The sequence below is a fragment of the Lepisosteus oculatus genome, chromosome 29, assembly GCF_040954835.1.
Source record: "Lepisosteus oculatus isolate fLepOcu1 chromosome 29, fLepOcu1.hap2, whole genome shotgun sequence".
Taxonomy (NCBI): Eukaryota; Metazoa; Chordata; class Actinopteri; order Semionotiformes; family Lepisosteidae; genus Lepisosteus; species Lepisosteus oculatus.
The window spans coordinates 6,264,738-6,284,592 of NC_090724.1; the positions used below are offsets into that span (position 1 = coordinate 6,264,738).

Sequence of the window (19,855 nt, forward strand, 5' to 3'; positions counted from 1 at the left end):
TCAGACAAGGGTATAGAATACCTATCCGTTCGGTTTAAAATGACCGAGACTGTCTGTTTTCAAATAAATATTTCATAAATAACATGAATATGTTGCACTTATTGCCTTATTTCAATTCCTAAGAATCTCCAGTATATATTTTAAATATTAAAACCAGCAAGAAAACCTCCATGTGCAGCACGTGTAGCACATGTACACGGGTACACCTGACCGTCTGCAGCGTAGCTGTGCTTGAAATGTTGGCGCACAGCGCCATCTGGTGGTCAGAAGTGTGCACTCGTACAGTCCTCGCACAGAAAATGTTAAAAATGTTGTGTGAAAATAGTTTTGTTCATTAGTTAATTATTTTAAGTCTTCCACACTTAAGGATACACTGGGGTATCCTCCAAATGGAAACTATGAATTTCCAATTGGCAGGAATAAAGTTCATATCTTCTTTCCAGAAGATCTTCTCTGGTTCAGAATTGGCAACTTGGAGGGACTCTGAAATGACAATGAGTAGTACTGAGGTTCAGTTCATCAGCTGGCAACATATTTTTGCACCAAAATGACTAGCATGTAACTCAGAGACTTCATGTACTGTATAGATCTATATCTATCTATCTGTTGGGTCACCAGTTGTATGTTTACCTAATCATTGTATGTCTCATAGGCTTAAGCATGTCAGTGGATGTCATTGCTATCAGTTTTGCAAGATTTTAATTTTGGGTGTCTGAGTTCCGGCTGTGGCTCAGCTCGTTGTCCTACCTCCTTTGCCAATGAGCAGATCTCTGCTGTGACTGGGGTATCTCCGGTCTTCTGGAACATGGTGGTGGAGCCGGAGCTCTGGGTTAGAGCCTGCAGATCATTTTCTGGAGGGGCTGGACATGGTTTTTGAAATTTTATTAGCAATGGCCCAACAATATGTAACATTCCAATTTTTAACATTTAGTTTTAAAGCCAGGCTGGGCCTGGTCAGCACTGGAATTTGAGGCCCCTCTGGAACATCAGGTTGCTGTTAGTGGACCAGTAAGTATGTGGCACTCTTTTCCCCTCTGCCCCAGAATTTATTAACCAAAGCTCCAGCATGGTGACCAGACACTCTGCTCATGCAGATGAGAATCCTGACCACGGGCTCATTTATGACCCCACACAGCTCCTTAAAGATCAAACACAGCTCTGTGTGCAAGAGCAGGGGTGTTAATAATCTGGGGGTCCTGGCTCAGTTCCACTCTGAGCTTGTGAAAACCAACCCCCCCTAAAGTTCCCCCTTAATTCTGCTGTAGTTTCTCCCCCCCCCCCACCTCATCTGCTGAGTCCCACAATTCAAGGGAGGATAAATTGAGTCTCTTCCTATAAGTAAAGCTCTCTGTGATGACAACAGCTATATACAGTAAATGTAATTAATTAGTAGTATTGTTCAAATTCTGTACTTACCCGTTTTTTTTCCAATGTCTCCTCTCCCATATTCACTGCAGCAAGCCACTGCTGATTTCAGCCTGAAGGAAGAACACAACAGGCAAATGGGCTAACAGCCAGTATCAGCTTCCCAACACTATTGTTCCAGCTTGCAGGTATACATCAGTGCCGACTCTTCCACCCTCTCCACCAAAGCAAGTCTGTTTTGTGATGTACCTTTCCTCACCCCCCCAAAACAATATGGACAATCCACTATAATAATTGGAGCCTTCAGTCGGCACCTTCCGTTTTTATGCTGCCAGTTGTTAATTAGTAGCTAGGATTCATTATGTAATCGCCCAGAATTGACACATCTCAGGATGTTGAGCAGGAATGTTTTATAGAGACTTTGAAAACCTGCAGGACTGAGCTGCCCTGCCTCTGTAGACTCTTTTGCTCTTGGGGATTTGAGATGTCTTCCCTCGTGTTGCACGCACCTTAATGTTGCCACGATGGCCCAGGCCGCTGATCTAAACTTTTGCGTGGGGGTGACGGTCAGATCAGGGTCAGACGCCTCCATGCCAGCCAGGCGGGCTAACTGGGCGACGAGCGGGGGCAGCGCCCTCTTGCAGTGCTCCTGTTTGCTGAGCAGCCGCAGGAGAACGGCCTTCTGGAACAGGAGTGACTCCCTGGCCCACTCGGCTCGCTGCAGCTGGCCCTGGAGTTTCCTCTGCTGCTCCTGTGGGGGGGCGGATAGGTCACATTTTTAGATATAGGTGGGGGACCCATTCCCTCCACAATTTAAGTGCAGCCCTACCCAGGTGATACCAGCAGCCCCACTGCAGAGCAGACTGGGGGGAAATGGACAATGTCTTGATCAAATCTATTGAGGGGAGCTTCAGGAAGACCAGATTGGGGTTTAGCAAGGACAATGGAGCTAACAGCCCTACTCTTTGAGCAGTGCCAATGGATGTTTAATAACCAAACAGTCTAGACCAAGGTATGACATCTCATCCAAAGAACAGTACCTCCTAGAGCACAGTGTCCCTCCCACGGCCTGTGCTCTGGCTTTACTGTGGAAGTTGAGGTTCCGAAGGATTGAGTTTGGGCTTTCCCTTGGACATCTCCTATCTCCTATCCCCTAGCCTTGCTTAGCTTCTAAACTCTGACACAATCGGGCTATCAGGTGGTACCCTCTCCACCACTGAAGAGAACTTTCAGTGGTTTTATTCTACATTACAGTCTTGTGAGTTTGCCTCCTTTGGCCTGTCCCCAAGAAAACAGCCTCGCGCAGATCTCTTTGCAACACAAATAAGAAAGGAAGGCGATGCTTCGACTCTTCATTTTGAGGGCGCTACAGTAGAGTCTGATGAGACATCACGCACTGATATCAAACTCAGACTCCAGAATGAGTGAACAACTACAAAGTAAACAATCCTGGAACTTACAGGTAATTGCTTTCTGGTCCTTGGGTGATAGGTTTTCAAAAACAAAGTGATAGTAAATTCGAAGGAATCTACCAGGTATCTTACCTGATATTCATTGTCTTTCAGCTCCTTCAGTGCCATTTCCAGGCTCTTCTGCTCCTTCCAGTGCTCCTCTCTTTCCTCAAAGACCTGAAGGCTTTGCTGGAGTTGGGAGATCTCTTGCAGGAGCCTGGCTCTCTCTTCTTTCTCCTGGTACAAAAGGAAACTTGGTTCAGTTAACTGAATAAAAAAAGCCATTCATCTTTCCGCTTAAAATTAAATTTAATAATACCAGTCCCTTGTAGAGCTAAGCAATGCATGGCACCATGGTGTTTCAGCAGCTTGGAAGATGGCATGAGAATTGTACCACGTGCTTTCAAAACTAGATCGAGAATGGCTTTCTAAACTAAGATAAATCCTTTTTTATAGAGCACTTTGCAAAACGTCTGCAATTGTAATCACTCACACACAAAGCTTCCAGACATGCATCTTGTATTTTATCATTCCAGAATAACCACAAGAGGCTGAGGTTGAATCTGCTGAAGAATGCTTTGAGAGCAAGAGACTCGTAATATTACCTTATGGTCTTTTGCTGAATCCTTGTTGTTGGTTTGCTGGTTCCCAGCAGGCTCTGTGTGCTGGATCTCTCTCAAGAGGGTCTCTAGCTGCTCTTTCTGGTGCTTCTCCTGGGCCAGCTCGGAGTACATCTTTAGCAAACCCTCGTTGCAGGCGATAACCTGCTGCCACCCTTGGACCTTCTCTGCTCCAGAGCCTTCAGCTTGTTTGATGGCCTTGCAGAGCTCAGCGGACTGCTTTTTCTCGGCCTCCAGAAGCCGTTTGGTCTTGGCCAGGCGGTCCCTGGCATCGACGATGTGGATCTGGTAACGAGACCTCTCCTTTTCCTGCGCCTCGCAGAGGCTGGTGTTGGCGCTCCGTGCCTCCTCCAATGCTGCATGAAGTTGGCTGATGGCCTCCTCCTTGCCTTGCTGCTCAGAGGCTAGAGCCTCAGCTTTCTCCTTGAGCTTTTGGTTGGTGTGTTTCTCCTCTGTCAGCTCCATTGCAAGCCTCTTGTTCAGATGCTTCTCTGCCTCCTGAAGCTTCTTTCTGCTCTCTTCTAGCTCCGAGACCAACTGGCTGATCTTGGATTCTTTTTCCTGCAGCTCAGCAGAAAGGTTCTGACTAAGTATCTGTTCTGCTTCCAGGACAACAGTAAGGTTCTTGCACTCACTTGTGTCTCTTGCCAGAGCTGCAGAGAGCTTCTGAACCTCAGATTGTCTGGTCTCTTGTTCTGATTTCAGACCTTGCATCTCTTTCTCGAGGATCTGCCTGGCAATCCTCTCGTGTTCCAGTGCGGCAGAGAGCTCCTGGATCTCCAGCTGTTTGGCTTTGTTCTCAGAGATGAGATCCTTGCAGCGGGATTGCTCAGATTTCAGGGCAACAGTGAGGTTCTCCTTTGCAATTCGGCTGCTTTCCTGTGCCACCAAAAGCTGGTTGATCTTGAAGTCCCTGTCCTGCATGAACCCGGCTTGTTTTCTATAACGAATATTCTCCGTCTTCAGGTCCTCCTCAAGCTTCACACGAATGGCCTTCACTTTGTCCAGAGCTGCCGTAAGCTGCTTAATCTCAGCCTCCTTCTTCTGCTCACTCTTCTTCACCTCCTGAAGTTCTTCCCTGAGCTTGCTGCTGGCCGTTTTCTCCTGTTTCAGTGCTTGCTGGGCCTGATCGTTTTTCGCCTTCTGCACCTGGTGTCGGGACTGTTCCATCTGCAGCTTCTCTCGGAATTCACTGCAGGATTTCTTCTCCCTCTCCAGCGCAATGGAGACCTGGGCAATCTGCGATTCCAAGATCTGCTTCTCACTTTGACAGTCCTGTTCAGCCTGCCCCCACACAGAAGCTTTATCGATGGATTCCTTCTTCGTATCCAAATTTCCATCCTTCGGTGCCTGGTGCAGACCCTGTAAGAATGAATGCGAGATCTGTCTTAAAACCATGAACACAGCTCTGACAAACAAGCCTTCTTTGCCTTCTTTTGAAAGAGCTGGGGGTGAACCTGCAAAGTTGCCTTATTAGTGTTTAGCCTCTTGGAAAACTTCAGTCTGCATTGTCTTTTTAATTCGATGGTTAGTAAAACAGGCCCAAAAAGTTCATTACAAAAACATTCTGAACTTGATATTTCTTTTCTACATGAAGCGGAGTATGAAGGCTTTTATGTTAAAGCCTGTTTGAGGCAAAAGCGGAGTTTTGGCAGTCTATTTCACAGCTTTCACTGAAAGCGAACACAGGCTGCGCGGTCTTGGTGTTGTCGGTATAGATGGGTGTTTCTAGCATCTTGTGGCTGACCGTGTAAAAACGTTCACTTGGGAAAGTTTCAATGAAGCAAACATCAATTGAAAATCCTTTTCAGTTCATATTTGCACTGTTGGTTTAAATATTATCCACACACACACAAATAAAAAACTGATTTTAGAAGCTGTCCCCAATAGTAGCTGAGCCATTTATGAATGCAAATGGTATTGTTTTTGCATTTGATTTGAACTGAGTGTTTGTTTCATCTTAGCATCAGGTCTCAGTGCAGCACTGATGTGTTGATGATGCGTTGATTATTGATGGCCTTTTACAAGTGAATCTATGGCGTACCTGAACTGGTAATGGTGCAATCGTAGTTTTCGGGGGCTTGTCCCCCACGATGCCCGCTGTGCTGGTTTTGGGTGGGGATGCAGACTGGGTGAGAGTCTGCTTGACATCAGCAGGTGGTGGCACCACATCTGGTACCACTCGGGCATCTGTCTTGGCATCCTGGCTCACAGCTGGGGCTAAGGAAAACCCAAAAGCAAATGAAGGATCTGCCAGCAGTATTCAAAACCACAAGATGGCAAAATTACTTCTGCTATTCTGTTTCTATTAAGTATATAGCACCTTTGCATGATGATCTTCATCAGCTTGGTTGCTGAAAAAATTTGAAAGACAGAGAAATGGCGTCTGATTTCTTGTGTTTAGTATTTCATCCATATCAAATGTTTGCATGTGTTGCAGCTTGCTCCCAGTTTGTGCAGAAAAAATTGAACAAGAGTATTTTTCAATATCGTGCACGTTCATTTCAGTTGTGTCAGTTCGCAATAAGTACTGTGCACTACATCCTTAATGCAAATATCTGATGGATAAATGCCACAGTGCTACAATGCTACAAGTTACAATGAATACTGCATTTGGTGCAAAACGATATATTTTCCTTCTCTTGTCAGTGTAATTTAACACCTTCTCTATCAGTGTCAGATGGATGATTTCTTCCGTACCTTGGTCCTGCAGAACATAGTCTGGTTCATAGTCCAGATCCACGATGCGACATGGAACTGCAGAGGGCAAAAATAATTGTTACCATGATAACGACTTTAATTGTGTTAAAGAATGATGAAAATGCAAAGAAACTAAAGCCCCAGATCATTTTGCACCTCTTGATAAGCAGTTATCTTAAGGTTGTGATGTTTGTCACTATTCTTCCCCAGAGAAATAAAGCAGAACTTGGTGAATTTTGTATGTGTTTGTGGTGGGTGGAGAGCTGGATTAGATAGAGAGTGCAATGGATTCTATCTTCTTACATTCTTTTTAAATGTCCCCACTAAACAGATCTGAATCAAACTCTGTGACTAGATTAGGGAACAAGTGGCCCGATGAGTATTTTAGCACACGTTAGAGTCATCTGCTCTTATCTGAGTTCGTTTTGGATCATTTTTAAAAAAATAAAACTTAATCCAATCCACCCATATTGCTGAAGCTGTTAGACCAGGTCCTTGTAATTTAATAGTGATTAAATCAGACTGTACCATCATCATAGGGGAGATCAGGTATGTGATACATGGTATTGTCAGAAGACAAGAAGCTGCTGCTCTTTGCATCTTCGTTATCTGTACTCTAAATTGAAAAAAGAGAGAGAATGATACAGATTTAGCATATGGTCTTATTAAAACAAGCATGCACTAGAAATCACTATATATACAGGATCAGGATATGCGTTCGGAAATATAACTAGTTTGGTCTACAGGAAGTACTGAAGTTAACTTAAATACATGAGATTTGCACTGGAACTGTAAGAAGTAAGATCAGATCACTTTATTGGCTATATACAATTTCTTGCATTACGAATGTGTCTTTTCAAATACCCCAGCTTGCTCTCCATGGGACACACAGACAGGGAGAGAGAAGCGTGGGGTGCCTATGGCGCCCCTGGAGCAGTTGGGGTTAAGGGCCTTGATCAGGGGCCCAACGGAGTAGGATTCCTCTGCCAGCTGTGGGATTTGACCCGGCAACCTTCCAGCCACAGGTGCAGAGCCACCCCTCTGCCCCACACCACTCTCTCTTGCATAAACCAATGGAGTCTTCACCTCACTGGGCTCCCCAAGCTTTTGCGCCTTGTCTGCAATCTCAGCCTTCAGCTGGTGAATCTGCTTCCTTTGGGTTTCCAGCCCCTTGAGCAGATTATCTCGGACCTCCTTCAGCTGGCGCTGAGGGCGTATCCCCTTCAAAGGAGGCAGCTGTCCCTGTGGTAAGAGGGGGAATGGCATTGTCGGACCAAGCTCTAGTGCCACATCAAACGGGTAAAGGCAACTGGCAAAAAAAACATCGCCTTTTCTCCCCAGAAGCACAGCACAAAGTGAGGAGGAGGAAGAAGAATGAACTGACTTTTTGCTTGCATCCCTAGAAGCATCCTTCCTGCTGAAGGCTGCCTTTGGTAGAAACGGTCAGGTGTGTGACTGGTCACCAGTCCCCACCTCTGGGGCTCCACATGCCACACCAACATGACCCCACACTGACCTTGGCTGCCCTTGGGGCAGCGACGCCTTCCACCTTCTGTCTCTCCAGACACCACTGTAAGTCCTTCTGCAGGGAGGACAGCTGAGACTTTACAGTCGCATGCTTGGCCTCCTGCTTCTGGAATTTCTTGCTCTTCTTCTGGGATGGGGAGTGACACAGAGTGGGCCATCAGTGTTCAAAATGACAGATCAGTGCAGTGGGGCAGCCCCAAACTCGGATCCCAGAGGGCCAGAATTCAGCGGGTTTTGTGGAACTCTTTAACCCATCAACTCTTCAGCCCTCGCCACTTCAACCTAATTTACACTAGATAGATACTTTTATTGTCCACTACTGGGGAAATTTGTCTTGGGCTTCTCCCATAAAAGTATAAGACACTCCATCAAAACATACAAGTCACATAAATCACATGAAGCACATGAAATCACAACAGCAGCATGCTTGAGGTGTTTTTAATTAACCATGTTCAAACTTGTGGTTCAGTTGATTATGCTTGGAATACCAATATATTGTTACAGTCGGTTGGTGAAGGTTCCCTTCTAGATGTGAAGTGCTTTGAGATGAGAGATAGAAATAGGAGGAATGTATTATTATGCCAATAGGCCGGCCTTAATTAAATCCGCTGTTCTCACCTGTTTTTGTTCAAAGGAGAAAAACGGTGCTCAGATCACACTGGTGTAAATAATTCACATTGAAAAATAAGTCCTGTACATGCCATTGTAGCATATTTTATGTTTTAAATAATAATATTTCGCTAAATTATCACTTTCGCTGTGGTTTTCGTATTAGTAAGCTACTCCTTAATGTTTTGTGGGTGGAGCGAAGCGCTCAGAAGAATTTGTAACGTCGAGCTGATTGGTCAAGTCATTTAATTTCGTGGATTCACTTAATTCTTTTTATTTTCTTACAATTCGTTAACTTTTAGATACCCGTTATTGAATATAAATTAATAATATAATATAACGCAACAGGAGAGCGTGAATTTCCTTACCGTCTCGCTCATTTTCTCGCAGAAAATGATTTTAGAATATTGCTACCGTTTCTAAGGGTTACGCTGTGACGTCATAATACCTATGCCAGGTAAGCATGACGTTTTTTTATTTTCATTATTACGCTTAACCTTAACCGATAACTCGGGGGCCCAGAGATCAAACAGGGCCTATCCGTTGGTTGATTCCTGAGAAACTGCAAGCCTAGCTTTCGTGATCTGTGTAATATCTATCATACTTGCCTGCATTTGAAACTTGTATCCAAATTAAACCCATGAAACCGCGGCACTGGTTAATAAACTCTATAATGTGGTTTTATTTCTGAAAACAATATCGGTAGTACAGAATTTGTGCTAAACGAATTGAACATGGAGTCCACTATTGTCTAATTTCCGAGGGAATTCTCCTGTCATAGTTCCTATTCCTTTTCCTATAAATAATAAAAAATGCATTTTTTGTGCAGCTTCGCGCTTTAACTATTGAAATAACTCCCTGAATGGACGTCAGCGCTCTCCGGTCGGCTGGTTAACCGTTATTCTGAGGCCCTGAACTCATAATATCTTCTTGGATTGATAATAACCCGCTTCGTTGAATTAATGTGTCGTTAATTTGCGTGCAACAGAAATCCAATTTAACCACGTTCCTTGTTCGCAGGTCGTGATTATCTTCTTTTAACAGAAGCGAGTCATTTCCACAGCTGACAGATGTGTATAATTGTATTTGGCACAAAGTTTCTACCAGAGATATTCTAAGAACTGACCGATCGTGCAGTGAATATTTATTAATATTTATCACCTGAGTCAAAGGGACTTTCCAAGTCGCCTGGAATAAAACTTGTTTTTTTTGGTCCCTGGGCTACAGAAAGAGGCGCAATCAGTCAGGTTTTGCCGAAACGTAACCACCCCATTGAATAAAAACAGATCTACAGTCACACAACTGCACTGGCTCATTTTTTCGTTGCCTCAAATCGGTTGCATTTACAGCTGTCAAAAATCGAAATTGCAGACTGGGTAATAGAATGACTGGTAAGACATGGGGATTCATTTAGTAAGCAAAAATGAATCTATAGTACAGCACAAGGTAAACGAAATGTCATCTTTAAATGGTATAGAAATAGCAAATATATTTTTTTAAAACAACAGACAGCAACGGTTTTGTTTATTGCGATAAGCATCTTTGTTTGTTAATTACTAAGATAAATACACTTATCGCACTAGGAAATATCACCATATTATCTCGAGCTCTTGTGAAACTGACACTGCAGAAATTGCATTAAAGAATTTAACATGTTTTAGGAACGTAACTATTTTGAGACCGTATGTAGACAGTTTATACAGTATAATACAGTACATTACAATATAAGGTTCAAGCTGTCATGCGATATTTCAGCAGATTTGTCCCAACATTTTGTGGTTGAAAAACATACTTGGGCAGTATCCCCTGCAGCCTACAAACGTGAATTCACACAATATTTCTGCAGCTTTTTTGTACCTGTCTTTATCTAAATGTATCACAACATGCTTTTCAAATTCCTGCACTATGATGACAGCGAAACACATGCCACTTTTGGACTGTCCCCAGAGTTTAATATATAATTCAAAAATCACACTACCATACATAGTACCTTGTATATAGTAAAGAACATCATGTCTCAGAATACAGCATTTAAGGCTGTGTAAATAAGTGAATGTTGATTGATGATGTACATTTAGAAAATGCATTTTGGTACAGTATATGTACTATATTAATTTGACTGAAGTAGGCATGCACATTCCTAATACTATCCATAACACAATATTTGTATTAAAGGTACGCTGAGCTTGTGGATAACATCAGAAGCAAAGGGTGGAGAGTCTGGTCGTTTCCAGCAGAGGTAGGATGCTGTGGTCTTCCATCCCAGTCACTTTGGTGGATGTTCGGAGAGTTGGGGATCAGCAGCAGAGATAGAAAGTCAGTGGCACAACAGATGATGGAGGCAGCAGATAAAAACCTCATGCTGGCTCTGGTACAGACAGGATGAACCATTACAGTCGCCACAGGCCGGCAGTGGCTGATCATCACAGCTGTCCCGCTATCCTGAAGAAGTACTGGGTTACAGGACAAAACCTCTGGTGAAGGATAGACCGAGCTGGTGATGCCAAAGCAGACTGTTTCATCTCGTCTGTATTTGATACATATACTGTACAACACATGAAGTTTTTACAGTGATGGCTTCTGTGTAACTTTTTCTTACAGGATTCAGTCTCAGATGGAAAGGCAGTGCAGTAGTTGACAGTGTGCTTTTGGACCACTAGCACTGATGCAATTTCATATTTTTTTCATTTGAGAATGCAAACTCATGCCCTTGACCCTTTGCAGTGCACAGCGTATACATTTGAGATGGAAGTCTGCTTCTCAGTGTGGAATTAACCTCTGCCTTATCCTTTGCAACTTGCACCCAGCTCCCCAAACATGTATTTTTGTGTGGATGTCACGTAATTAACACAGGACTGTGATGTTTTTTTTTGTCACGTTTGCTTTTCTTAGAAATGGGGAACTGCACCAAAACCACAAGTAGACAGCAGGCATTTGTGTGGACCAATGAACAGGTTTGCCAGTTTGAGCCCTTGTCTATAAAAGCAGCCTGTGTGAGACTCTGGTTTGTGTCTGGTCTTCGGTCCAGTGTGTCTGACACAGAAACAGACACAGGTGAGTAGCTCTTCAACCAGGACTCTACTACAAATCAACTGTGCTTGTCAAATTGTACTGAGTTTTTCATTTGTTTTGTTATTTGCATACTCTTCTCATTTCAATAACAATTGCATTTAAATTAATTTAAAAAAAACTAATATCGTGACTTACTTTTGGAAGATAAGCATTCTTCTGTCTATATTTGTAACCAGAAGGGTTCTGAAAATTTCCAAATGCATATTCTTAAAAAATGCTCCTTTTTAATGTGTTTCATAGCTTCTCTTGCAGTACGATTAAAGTTTCAGCAATATCTCTGTCATTATCTTGACATAAATTAGGGGTTAAAAATGTCTCTAAAATGCACAGGCTGGAACTTCCTTTTGGAGTACTTTTTCATAGTAAATCTGCATGGTAAATTTGGATCACATTTTGTTCATACCTTGGCTCCATTGTATACTATCAGAATACAATAATACATTTACCATAGAATCCAGTATCCAGCAGGGTTTGTAGGCAGCCATTAAATCATCAATTTCAAACGATTTGGAACAATTGAACTTATAGGTAATTCATTTATAACAGAAATCGGAAGGATCTTCATTCCCTAAAGGTTCTTATGGGACCAGAGCTCCCTTAACTGAAAAAAAGTACTTGATGTCTCACTTCCCAGTGTTGTTAATCATTAAATACAGGTGAATGAGGGGGACCTACTGTATAAGACTGAGACCCCCCGGTCCTACAGGGTGACATAAACTAAGGTAAATGTCCACAGAGGACGGTAGAGATGCCTCTCCTGCTTGTTTTAAAGTGCCCCGTGTGTTGCAGAAGGCAGGTGCCTGATCTCTGGGGCAGACTGAGACGAAGATGGCCGCTCTGGTCCTGCTGGTGCTCTTTGGGACAGCAATGTCCTCCATGCAGCCTCAAGACCCTGAACTAAACAGCGCTTGGAACGCCTGGAAGAATTCACATGCGAGACAATATAGAGAGGTACTTTGTGTCCAAGGAAATCGCACAGTTTGTCAGTGTGCCTATGTTTTCAACTGAGAAACTGAACCATTTTAAATGTCCTATGAAATAGCTGATTTGGTTATCATTAGAAAATGCCACAATATTGTTTCTGAATTTGGAGTATCGCTGTTTTCCACTTTCGTTCACCATGGTGTTAAACAGTGTTGTCTACCAACTGCTTGACGTTGCTGTTAACCTGTTGTTTTTTTTTGTGGAGGATGAGGAAGGCTATAGGAGGAAGGTCTGGGAGGACAACCTGCGTTTCATCGAGCAGCACAACCTGGAACACTCCCAGGGCAATCACAGCTACACGCTGGGCATGAATCACTTCGGGGATCTGGTAAGACGGCAAAATCACGAACCCGCTGAGAATTTCGCACAGCCCATTGCGCTCCCGACACATCGAAGTAACAAATAAAGACATGACATACCCCTCAGATTCCAACTGCAAGCACCTGACTTTACCGAGCAATCTCGGTAACAAATCCAAGAACAAATCTGTCTCCTAGCTGCAAATGGAATTGGCGAAACAGACGTCTTCTCCATAAACTTGGGCGCACACTAATGCGAATCCACAAAGCCGGTTAGCAAGCACAATGACGGTGCTCTTTGGTTTTTGATCGGGGAAAAAACTCTTTCGGCGGGCGCCGTGGGGATGCAGTTATTCACTATGGTCCAAAAAGCCACCCTGTGAAACAGCAAACCAAATGAACCCCTCTGTTCGTCCGATAATCTCCAACCACTCTCCTTTAGACCCAGCAGGAGTTCAATGAGCTGATGACAGGATTTAGTCCTGATGAGTCCCTGGAGAACACTCCTGTCTCCAACTGGACAATAAGCCTCAGAAGATCCCCAAGGGAGGTTGACTGGCGCAATAAAGGATATGTTACCAAAGTCAAGAACCAGGTGTGTTGGTCTTTAAATCAGTGACGTGCTTACCTCATTTAGCCATTTTCAGATTGTTCCTTTTATGCATCATTGCGTATGTTTTTTTTAAATTTTTAAACTGTATTGGATTTTCCTCCTAAATGATTCGAGAGGGTAATACTCGCTGATTGAAGCCACACTTGTGCTCATCTCAGGGAGCCTGTGGGTCCTGCTGGGCCTTCTCTGCCGTAGGAGCTCTGGAGGGTCAGCACTTCAGGAAGACGGGCAAACTGGTGTCCCTGAGTGAGCAGAACCTGGTGGACTGTACCAAGAACATAAAGTACATTAACTTTGGCTGCAGAGGAGGGCTCATGGACAGAGCTTTTAAATACATCAAGGACAACAAGGGGATTGCCTCTGACAAGAGCTACCCTTACACTGCCAAGGTAACTTCATTTCTCCCCATTATAGAACAGCCGTCTGCTTCTCTAGGGGCTTTCGGTAGACCTGATCTGCCTGCCTGGTCATTCTGCCTGCCATTCTCCGAGAGAATGGTCATTCTCAGTTACACTTGGAATCAGGCAGAGGCAAGGACCGAGGGTCCCAGTCTTTTCTACATTTTAGGTTGTGGTGGTAGGTAAGCTCCCAGCCTAAGTTCACCATGCCACCACCCCTTTCTATAACGGCATTTTACATGATCCTACGGCTTTCAAATGTTTGGAATTCGCTGAGAGGGCTGTTTTATTGACAGCACAGGACGTTACTGTGTTTGATTCCGTGTTTGCCAGGATAATGGAGGATGCCGATATAAGCCAGGCCAGAAGGCTGCCAGCTGCAGAGGTTTCAAATGGGTTCCTCGTAAGAATGAGAAAGCTCTCAGAGATGCGGTGGCTGTCGTTGGGCCTATATCTGTTGCCCTCGATGCCGGTCGGAGGACCTTCCAGTTCTACCGTTCTGGTGAGTGTGTACAGGTACAGAGTGTGCACAACGGGTGAAACAGGAAGGAGACTGGGAGAACGTTTCAGGGAACATACCAGGGGCTGTGAGGGTCAAATTTTTCCAAGCCCATAGTTCCCCATTTCACCTCTAACAGCCATGATCATACTGATCTCTCCGGCCGTGTTCTCAAAGAGGGGTTTCAGAAACCTTAATGCAGAAGGACGTCAGAAACCAACATCATCCTGAAACTAGGATCGCACCTTCCCCGTCTATCGTTCCCTTCTATTCCTCTTAAAGTCTCCCGACTTCACACCACCTGAGTGTCCACTCTGCTCCTCTCCTGCTCCACTCCCAGCTTTTGTTCTCCTGTGCTTTATCAGCTGCCGGTTTTCCTCTCTCTCTCACACCTGGCTCCCCAGACGCAGCTCCCTAGTTGAGTTTGCACAATGAGTACTGAACCCGTTATAAGTACAGTATGTGACGTTTGCTAGCCTGCTTTTGCTTGTAATTGATTGCTGAGCAATGCCTAAACTTCACTGTTCAACTAGTACCTGCCTGTGTGTCCATAATGACTGCAAATAACAGGCAAGGGGCTAGTCTCTGCACTTTAGTTTGTCCTGCTATTTCTAAGTAGACTTTTAATTTATAAATGTGACAACTTTAACAAACAAGATATATCCATAAACTGTTGTCTTAAACTTATTTTCATCTGCATTTCAGGAATTTACTATGATAGAAAGTGCTCCAAAACTATAAACCATGCAGTCGTGGCAGTGGGATATGGTGTCTCTTTGTTCAAATCTGCATACAGACGCCCCACCGAATTCTGGATTTTGAAGAACAGGTAAGAAGTAGTCATTTTTTTTTACTTTTTAACAGTACATAATTGTCACAATTACCAATCAAAGTCATTTGACATTTATGTTCCGTCTTCTAGAGCATGTCACATATGCCCACACTCTTGCCAGCAAGTGTAAACTTAGAATTGCTTCTCTCTTAAAGTTGCAGTGAACTCTCCCAGCCTGGTCATTGATCTGATTTGTGTTTTGGGGTTTGATTTGCAGCTGGGGTCGCCAGTGGGGTGACAAAGGATACATACGGCTGGCCAGGAACTACGGAAACCACTGTGGAATAGCCAACTATGCAGTGTACCCCATTGTGTGAGACCTCTGTCCACAACTGCTGCCCAAGAAACTAAAATTCAGATCCAAGGGTGACGAAGAAACAAGATCACTTTATGCCATTCCACAACGCTACACAGAAATGTTTGTATTAAGGTTTTGCCTTGCAGGTCATGCGATATGTAATGCAAAAAACATTTTTAAAGAAGATGTGATCTAAAGGTTATTTGTCAGATTTGGCATTGGCCTTTTTCTTGAAGAAGTTATGTTTACAGTATTACTGAAACATTATTTCAGATTTAACATTCATTTAAATTCCATCCTTCCTGTATTTTAGTTTCATGCAAACATAGCTTTAAGAGCCCAATAATGATCAGTGCCATTGCTTTCTTTTCTGTTACTATATTATCCAGCAGTGAATTCTTCAGCTATTATTTTCAGCAATAAACCGAACATCTCACCATCCTTAATGTACTCCAAGTACACAGTAAATGAAACCATGATGTCAAACATTTGTAAACCTGGTATTATGGTTATTATGGTTCTGGTGCTGTTTTTGCAATAAAATTTATAGCAAAGCATCTTGTTTTACTCTTGGCAATGCTGTGGTGTGTTCATAAGGACAAAGCCCCTTTAAGTGGGATGTAATGGGTTTAAATCCTAGGAACAACTCCAGTCTGATTCCCAGCTGTATGAATGGATACAAGTTTAACTTGCTTTGAAAAAGTGTTAGAAAAATTTTATTTCAAGATGTTTCTAATGAAACTATCTAACTCAAGATTCTTTACATTATATTATCTGATAGAACTATACAGCAATATAAGACGCATATAAACTCGCAAGTGGATATATATATATTCAGTATATATAAATACACCTGAAATCACCCGAAGAAGGTTTGACAGTCCACAGGTGAAACGTTTCTTTTCTTCTCTCTTCAGCACAGAATAAATCTTTACTTGTTCCTTGATATATAAATAGTGTGATTGAAGAATTAATGCCTTCAGTATGAATTAGTTCATTTTAAAATTAAATTTAAATTAATAAACACTAAAACATATTATATGCTGCTATTAATGTTTTATATACATATTGGTTCATATAATTTTTAATTCTTTTATGGTGTCAATTAATGTACATAAAGAAACAAAAGTACATATTTTACATTGTGATACAGTGCATCACTACACGGGTGACAAAAACGACGTTTCCCAAAGTTCCTTGTATCCGGAAGTTATTTGCTAACTTCCGGCGCTTTTCAAGGACGAAGGGAGTCTCCAGTGGGGCTGTCTGTGTCTTTCACGTGGGACATTTCGATCCTCTAAAGGTTGTCTAGTTTACGAATCAAACCCGTCAGAACATGGACAGCTTTGGGTCTGATTTCTCTTCGGTCTCCTCCGGTTCCGGCAAGGTGGACACCGGTACGATCATGGAGCAGGTGAAAGTGCAGATAGCCGTGGCGAACGCACAGGAGCTGCTGCAGGTAGGACTGAGAAAGCCCAGGGTCCGAATCTCTGGCTCAGGCCGTGTGCCGGGTGTAGAAGTATCACTATCTACAAATTCACTGTCGGCTTAAACAAAAAACTTCTCTCTGGTTTCGATTCAACTGGATTAATGCAGTATTATTATGCGACTGTATGCGTTATCGAATACATTAAACAGTTATGAATAAGTAAATATCCAACAACATAAATGATTAATGTGCATGAGACTGACACTGCGATGTGTCTCTTTTCTTTTCATTTCGAAAGAGCTCCAGACGGTGCTGGCAATGTTTCAAGATCGCTTTAATCAATTTTTCGCGTCCTAGGTCATGTGGTCTCGCGTTTCGCGTCCTAGGTCATGTGGTCTGTAACATATCTTTAAACAAAACATGTTCTAAAAGGAAAGGTTATCCGTGAGATTTGGCATTTGCCTTTCTTTAAGAATCTCGGTTTGCTGATCTCATTCAGGATCGTAAATTTTTACATTTTGTTACGTTTTTGTTGTTAATCTGGGTGGTCATTAAGATAAGATCACTTTATTGACAGTATACAATTTCTTGCATTAGGAATTTGTCTTTTCGCATACCCCAGCTTGCTCTCCATGAGACACACAGACAGAGAGAGAATCTGGGGGTCAGAGCGCAGGGTCAGCCATTTATACGGCGCCCCTGGAGCAATTGGGGTGAAGGGCCTTGCTCAGGGGCCCAACGGAGTAGGATTCCTCTGCCGGCGCAGATCCTGAGCCACAGTGCCACCACTCCGCCCCACATTACCCATGTGGACGGATTAATAAAAGCCTCAGTATTAACAAGTTTTAAAGAGGAAGTGTGCGATTTCAGTGTCCAGTTACGATTTGCAGTTATCGCATGTGTAAGTGTAAGCAATTATTATTATTATTATTATGTGCTGGTGACGGAGCAGGACAGAGGTTTTGAGCCATAAGGTGTCTTTTTCCTGCCTTGACCCAACACTTTTGGAGATACAGAACAACTGTCACCCCTCTGTGAGTCACTTTAAAGCCTGTCAAGAGCAAGTGGCCCCTGCTGTTTGCTTTAGGAAGGGCCTGTCTTTTGAATGTCGTTGTAGCAGAGCACACTGTGACGTCACTCTCAATACGCTGTCTGGTTTTCTGTTCCAGAGGATGACGGACAAGTGCTTCAAGAAGTGTATCGGAAAGCCAGGCGGCACGCTGGACAACTCTGAACAGGTGATCAGGGGTGTCCCTTGGGAACCTTTCGTTTATATATCGGTGGGGGAGTTTAATCACAGTACCGTGGGAACACCCGGGCTCAGATCGGGTTAGAAATGAGAGCAGGCCGTTTGGCGTCTAGCAGACCCGGTGCACCTCTGGGGCTGCGGCCTGAGGGTCCAGCTGCGGTAGACTGACCTGCCGTTTTCCTTTGCAGAAATGTATCGCCATGTGCATGGACCGCTACATGGATGCGTGGAACACGGTCTCGCGGGCATACAACTCCCGGCTGCAGAGGGAGAGGGCGCGGATCTAGCCCTCCCATGCTGCACCCTTCCTGGGCTCGTGCTCGAGGTACAGACAGGCTGTGGGACACCCACCCAGGAACGCTCAACACCGTCCGGCCTGGACTGCCGTGCCTGTGCTTTTCAACTGCGGGGGAGGACAAAGGCTCTTTGGCCTTCCTGCACCGACGGCGATGTGTCGGGTTTTTACACCTTCAGATCCTTTCAGTTTTGTTGACCCTTGAGCCACGAGAGCATGGCCGATGAGCGGCGGGGAAGAAAGACTGAACGGTTCACCACTTCCCGCGTGTTCCAGTGCAGTCGCCCAGGGGCTCTGTGGGAAATCGTTCACGGTGTCTGATCTGGTCGCTTTTCTGGCCCACTCCTGCAAACGAGATGCCGTCTTCAGTGCTGTGTTCCTCCTCGTCGGTCCCAGGCTGTCTGTTGAGTGCTAGGTGGCCCGTACGGTCATTTCTAGTCCTGCGGAGGAGACTCGGTGGGAGACGCCGAGGTCAGTTCCACGCTGAAAAGTAGAAAGAAACAACGTTTTGGCGCCCATGGCAGCGCCTGTAGGAGTCTTGGAAGCTGGAACGTTGCTTTGTCTTTCTGTCTGCTTTTCAGCGCGAACCTCTCCTCCTTCTATAGCAGCCCTCATGCTGACACAACTCCCCACTTGCAGTCGTCCCCGGACCACGCTCTTTTCAGTGCCGACCTCAGTCGCTCGCACAGGCATCTTGGCCATGACCATTTCGCGACCGTTTTGCAGAATAAAGGAACGAATGAACTTAGGTGCCTGTCATCTGTTCATTGAATCGGTACGGTTACAGTACATCTCCCCCCCCCCCCTCCAAAAAATAATGGCATCTGCAGATTTATTTATTTCCCCCTTTTCAGGAATTGAATGCACATTTAGTTTTCAATTTGCTGATTTTGCAGACTTGTGTTTTCACTATAGCTGTGCTGGCGTTTAATATAGGCAAAAGAACAAAACTGCTTAAACAATAAGCTGGGAAGGTATTTTCAGGTACTGTTTTAATTTAGTTCAGGACAGAATGAACACGTTTAAGATGGAGGATTGCCGTAACTGCAGAGGAATGAACAGGAGGGAAAGAAACACTGAAATGCCAACAGTGTTGGGATAATTGACCTTGTTATTTTCCCCAGGAATATGTATTACAGAGGGCCCAGAAAGGCTACAAACTCAAGTTAATGAAGCTGGAAAACAAAAGGTAACAACGGAATAATGGTACAGTTCATGATGTGACATCTGGCTTTTTATCCGAGTGCCAGGACTGCAGACCACATTGATTTCAATTTTTAGCTGAGTTATCTCTTTCTGTCTGATGTGCTAACAGCACAGACGTACTACTTGCAAAGAAGACATTTCAGAACCATTTCTGTTATCACCCACTGTTTTCTGTCAGCATTTCTGTTTGTGTGGTCACTAGATCGAATCAAACTTTCGTGTCTCAAGATGGTGTTTAATTTTAAAGATATTTGAAAACCCAAATGGATTACAAGCGGAGCTTTTCACATCCTGCTTTAAGCAGAAAATAGTGTCGGCCTGTTTGCGCCCAGATTCGTTTAGCACGGTAGACAGTGCGAATGAGCTGGTGGTTGCTTCTCTCGTGCGGTTGAGATGATGGAGTGAGACA

At 43.9% G+C, this 19,855-nt stretch overlaps 3 protein-coding genes across 8 annotated transcripts; 2 read left to right on the plus strand and 1 right to left on the minus strand.

The window, feature by feature from the left end:
* On the minus strand, positions 1–8,660 carry LOC102696933 (calponin homology domain-containing protein DDB_G0272472-like). 5 transcript variants are annotated; one of them, XM_015365254.2, is made up of 12 exons: positions 8,641–8,660; positions 7,653–7,790; positions 7,223–7,378; positions 6,665–6,752; positions 6,137–6,193; positions 5,481–5,656; positions 3,422–4,798; positions 2,910–3,053; positions 1,875–2,116; positions 1,417–1,478; positions 748–860; positions 1–483 (listed from the first exon to the last, which is right to left on the minus strand). In XM_015365254.2, the coding sequence occupies exons 1-12, from the start codon at positions 8,650–8,652 to the stop codon at positions 427–429; spliced, it is 2,622 nt and encodes an 873-aa protein (XP_015220740.2). In that variant the 5' UTR covers positions 8,653–8,660; the 3' UTR covers positions 1–426. The 5 variants fall into 5 exon arrangements, with proteins under 5 accessions (XP_015220740.2, XP_069042162.1, XP_069042163.1 ...); XM_069186061.1 differs by having other exon boundaries at positions 7,001–7,378; XM_069186062.1 differs by lacking the exon at positions 6,137–6,193 and having other exon boundaries at positions 7,001–7,378.
* Positions 8,661–11,218: 2,558 nt separating this feature from the next.
* LOC102697123 (procathepsin L-like) lies at positions 11,219–15,824 on the plus strand. Of its 2 annotated transcripts, none has more exons than XM_006640010.3 (8): positions 11,219–11,326; positions 12,134–12,295; positions 12,534–12,656; positions 13,070–13,222; positions 13,399–13,629; positions 13,972–14,140; positions 14,843–14,966; positions 15,187–15,824. In XM_006640010.3, exons 2-8 carry the CDS (start codon positions 12,173–12,175, stop codon positions 15,284–15,286), a joined length of 1,023 nt encoding a protein of 340 aa, XP_006640073.1. In that variant the 5' UTR covers positions 11,219–11,326; positions 12,134–12,172; the 3' UTR covers positions 15,287–15,824. The 2 variants fall into 2 exon arrangements, with proteins under 2 accessions (XP_006640073.1, XP_015220744.1); XM_015365258.2 differs by having other exon boundaries at positions 11,302–11,326; positions 12,117–12,295.
* A 670-nt stretch (positions 15,825–16,494) lies between these two features.
* Positions 16,495–18,988, plus strand: timm13 (translocase of inner mitochondrial membrane 13 homolog (yeast)). The gene is made up of 3 exons (XM_006639844.3): positions 16,495–16,726; positions 17,866–17,934; positions 18,134–18,988. Exons 1-3 carry the CDS (start codon positions 16,604–16,606, stop codon positions 18,230–18,232), a joined length of 291 nt encoding a protein of 96 aa, XP_006639907.1. The 5' UTR covers positions 16,495–16,603; the 3' UTR covers positions 18,233–18,988.
* The last annotated feature ends 867 nt before the right edge of the window (positions 18,989–19,855 follow it).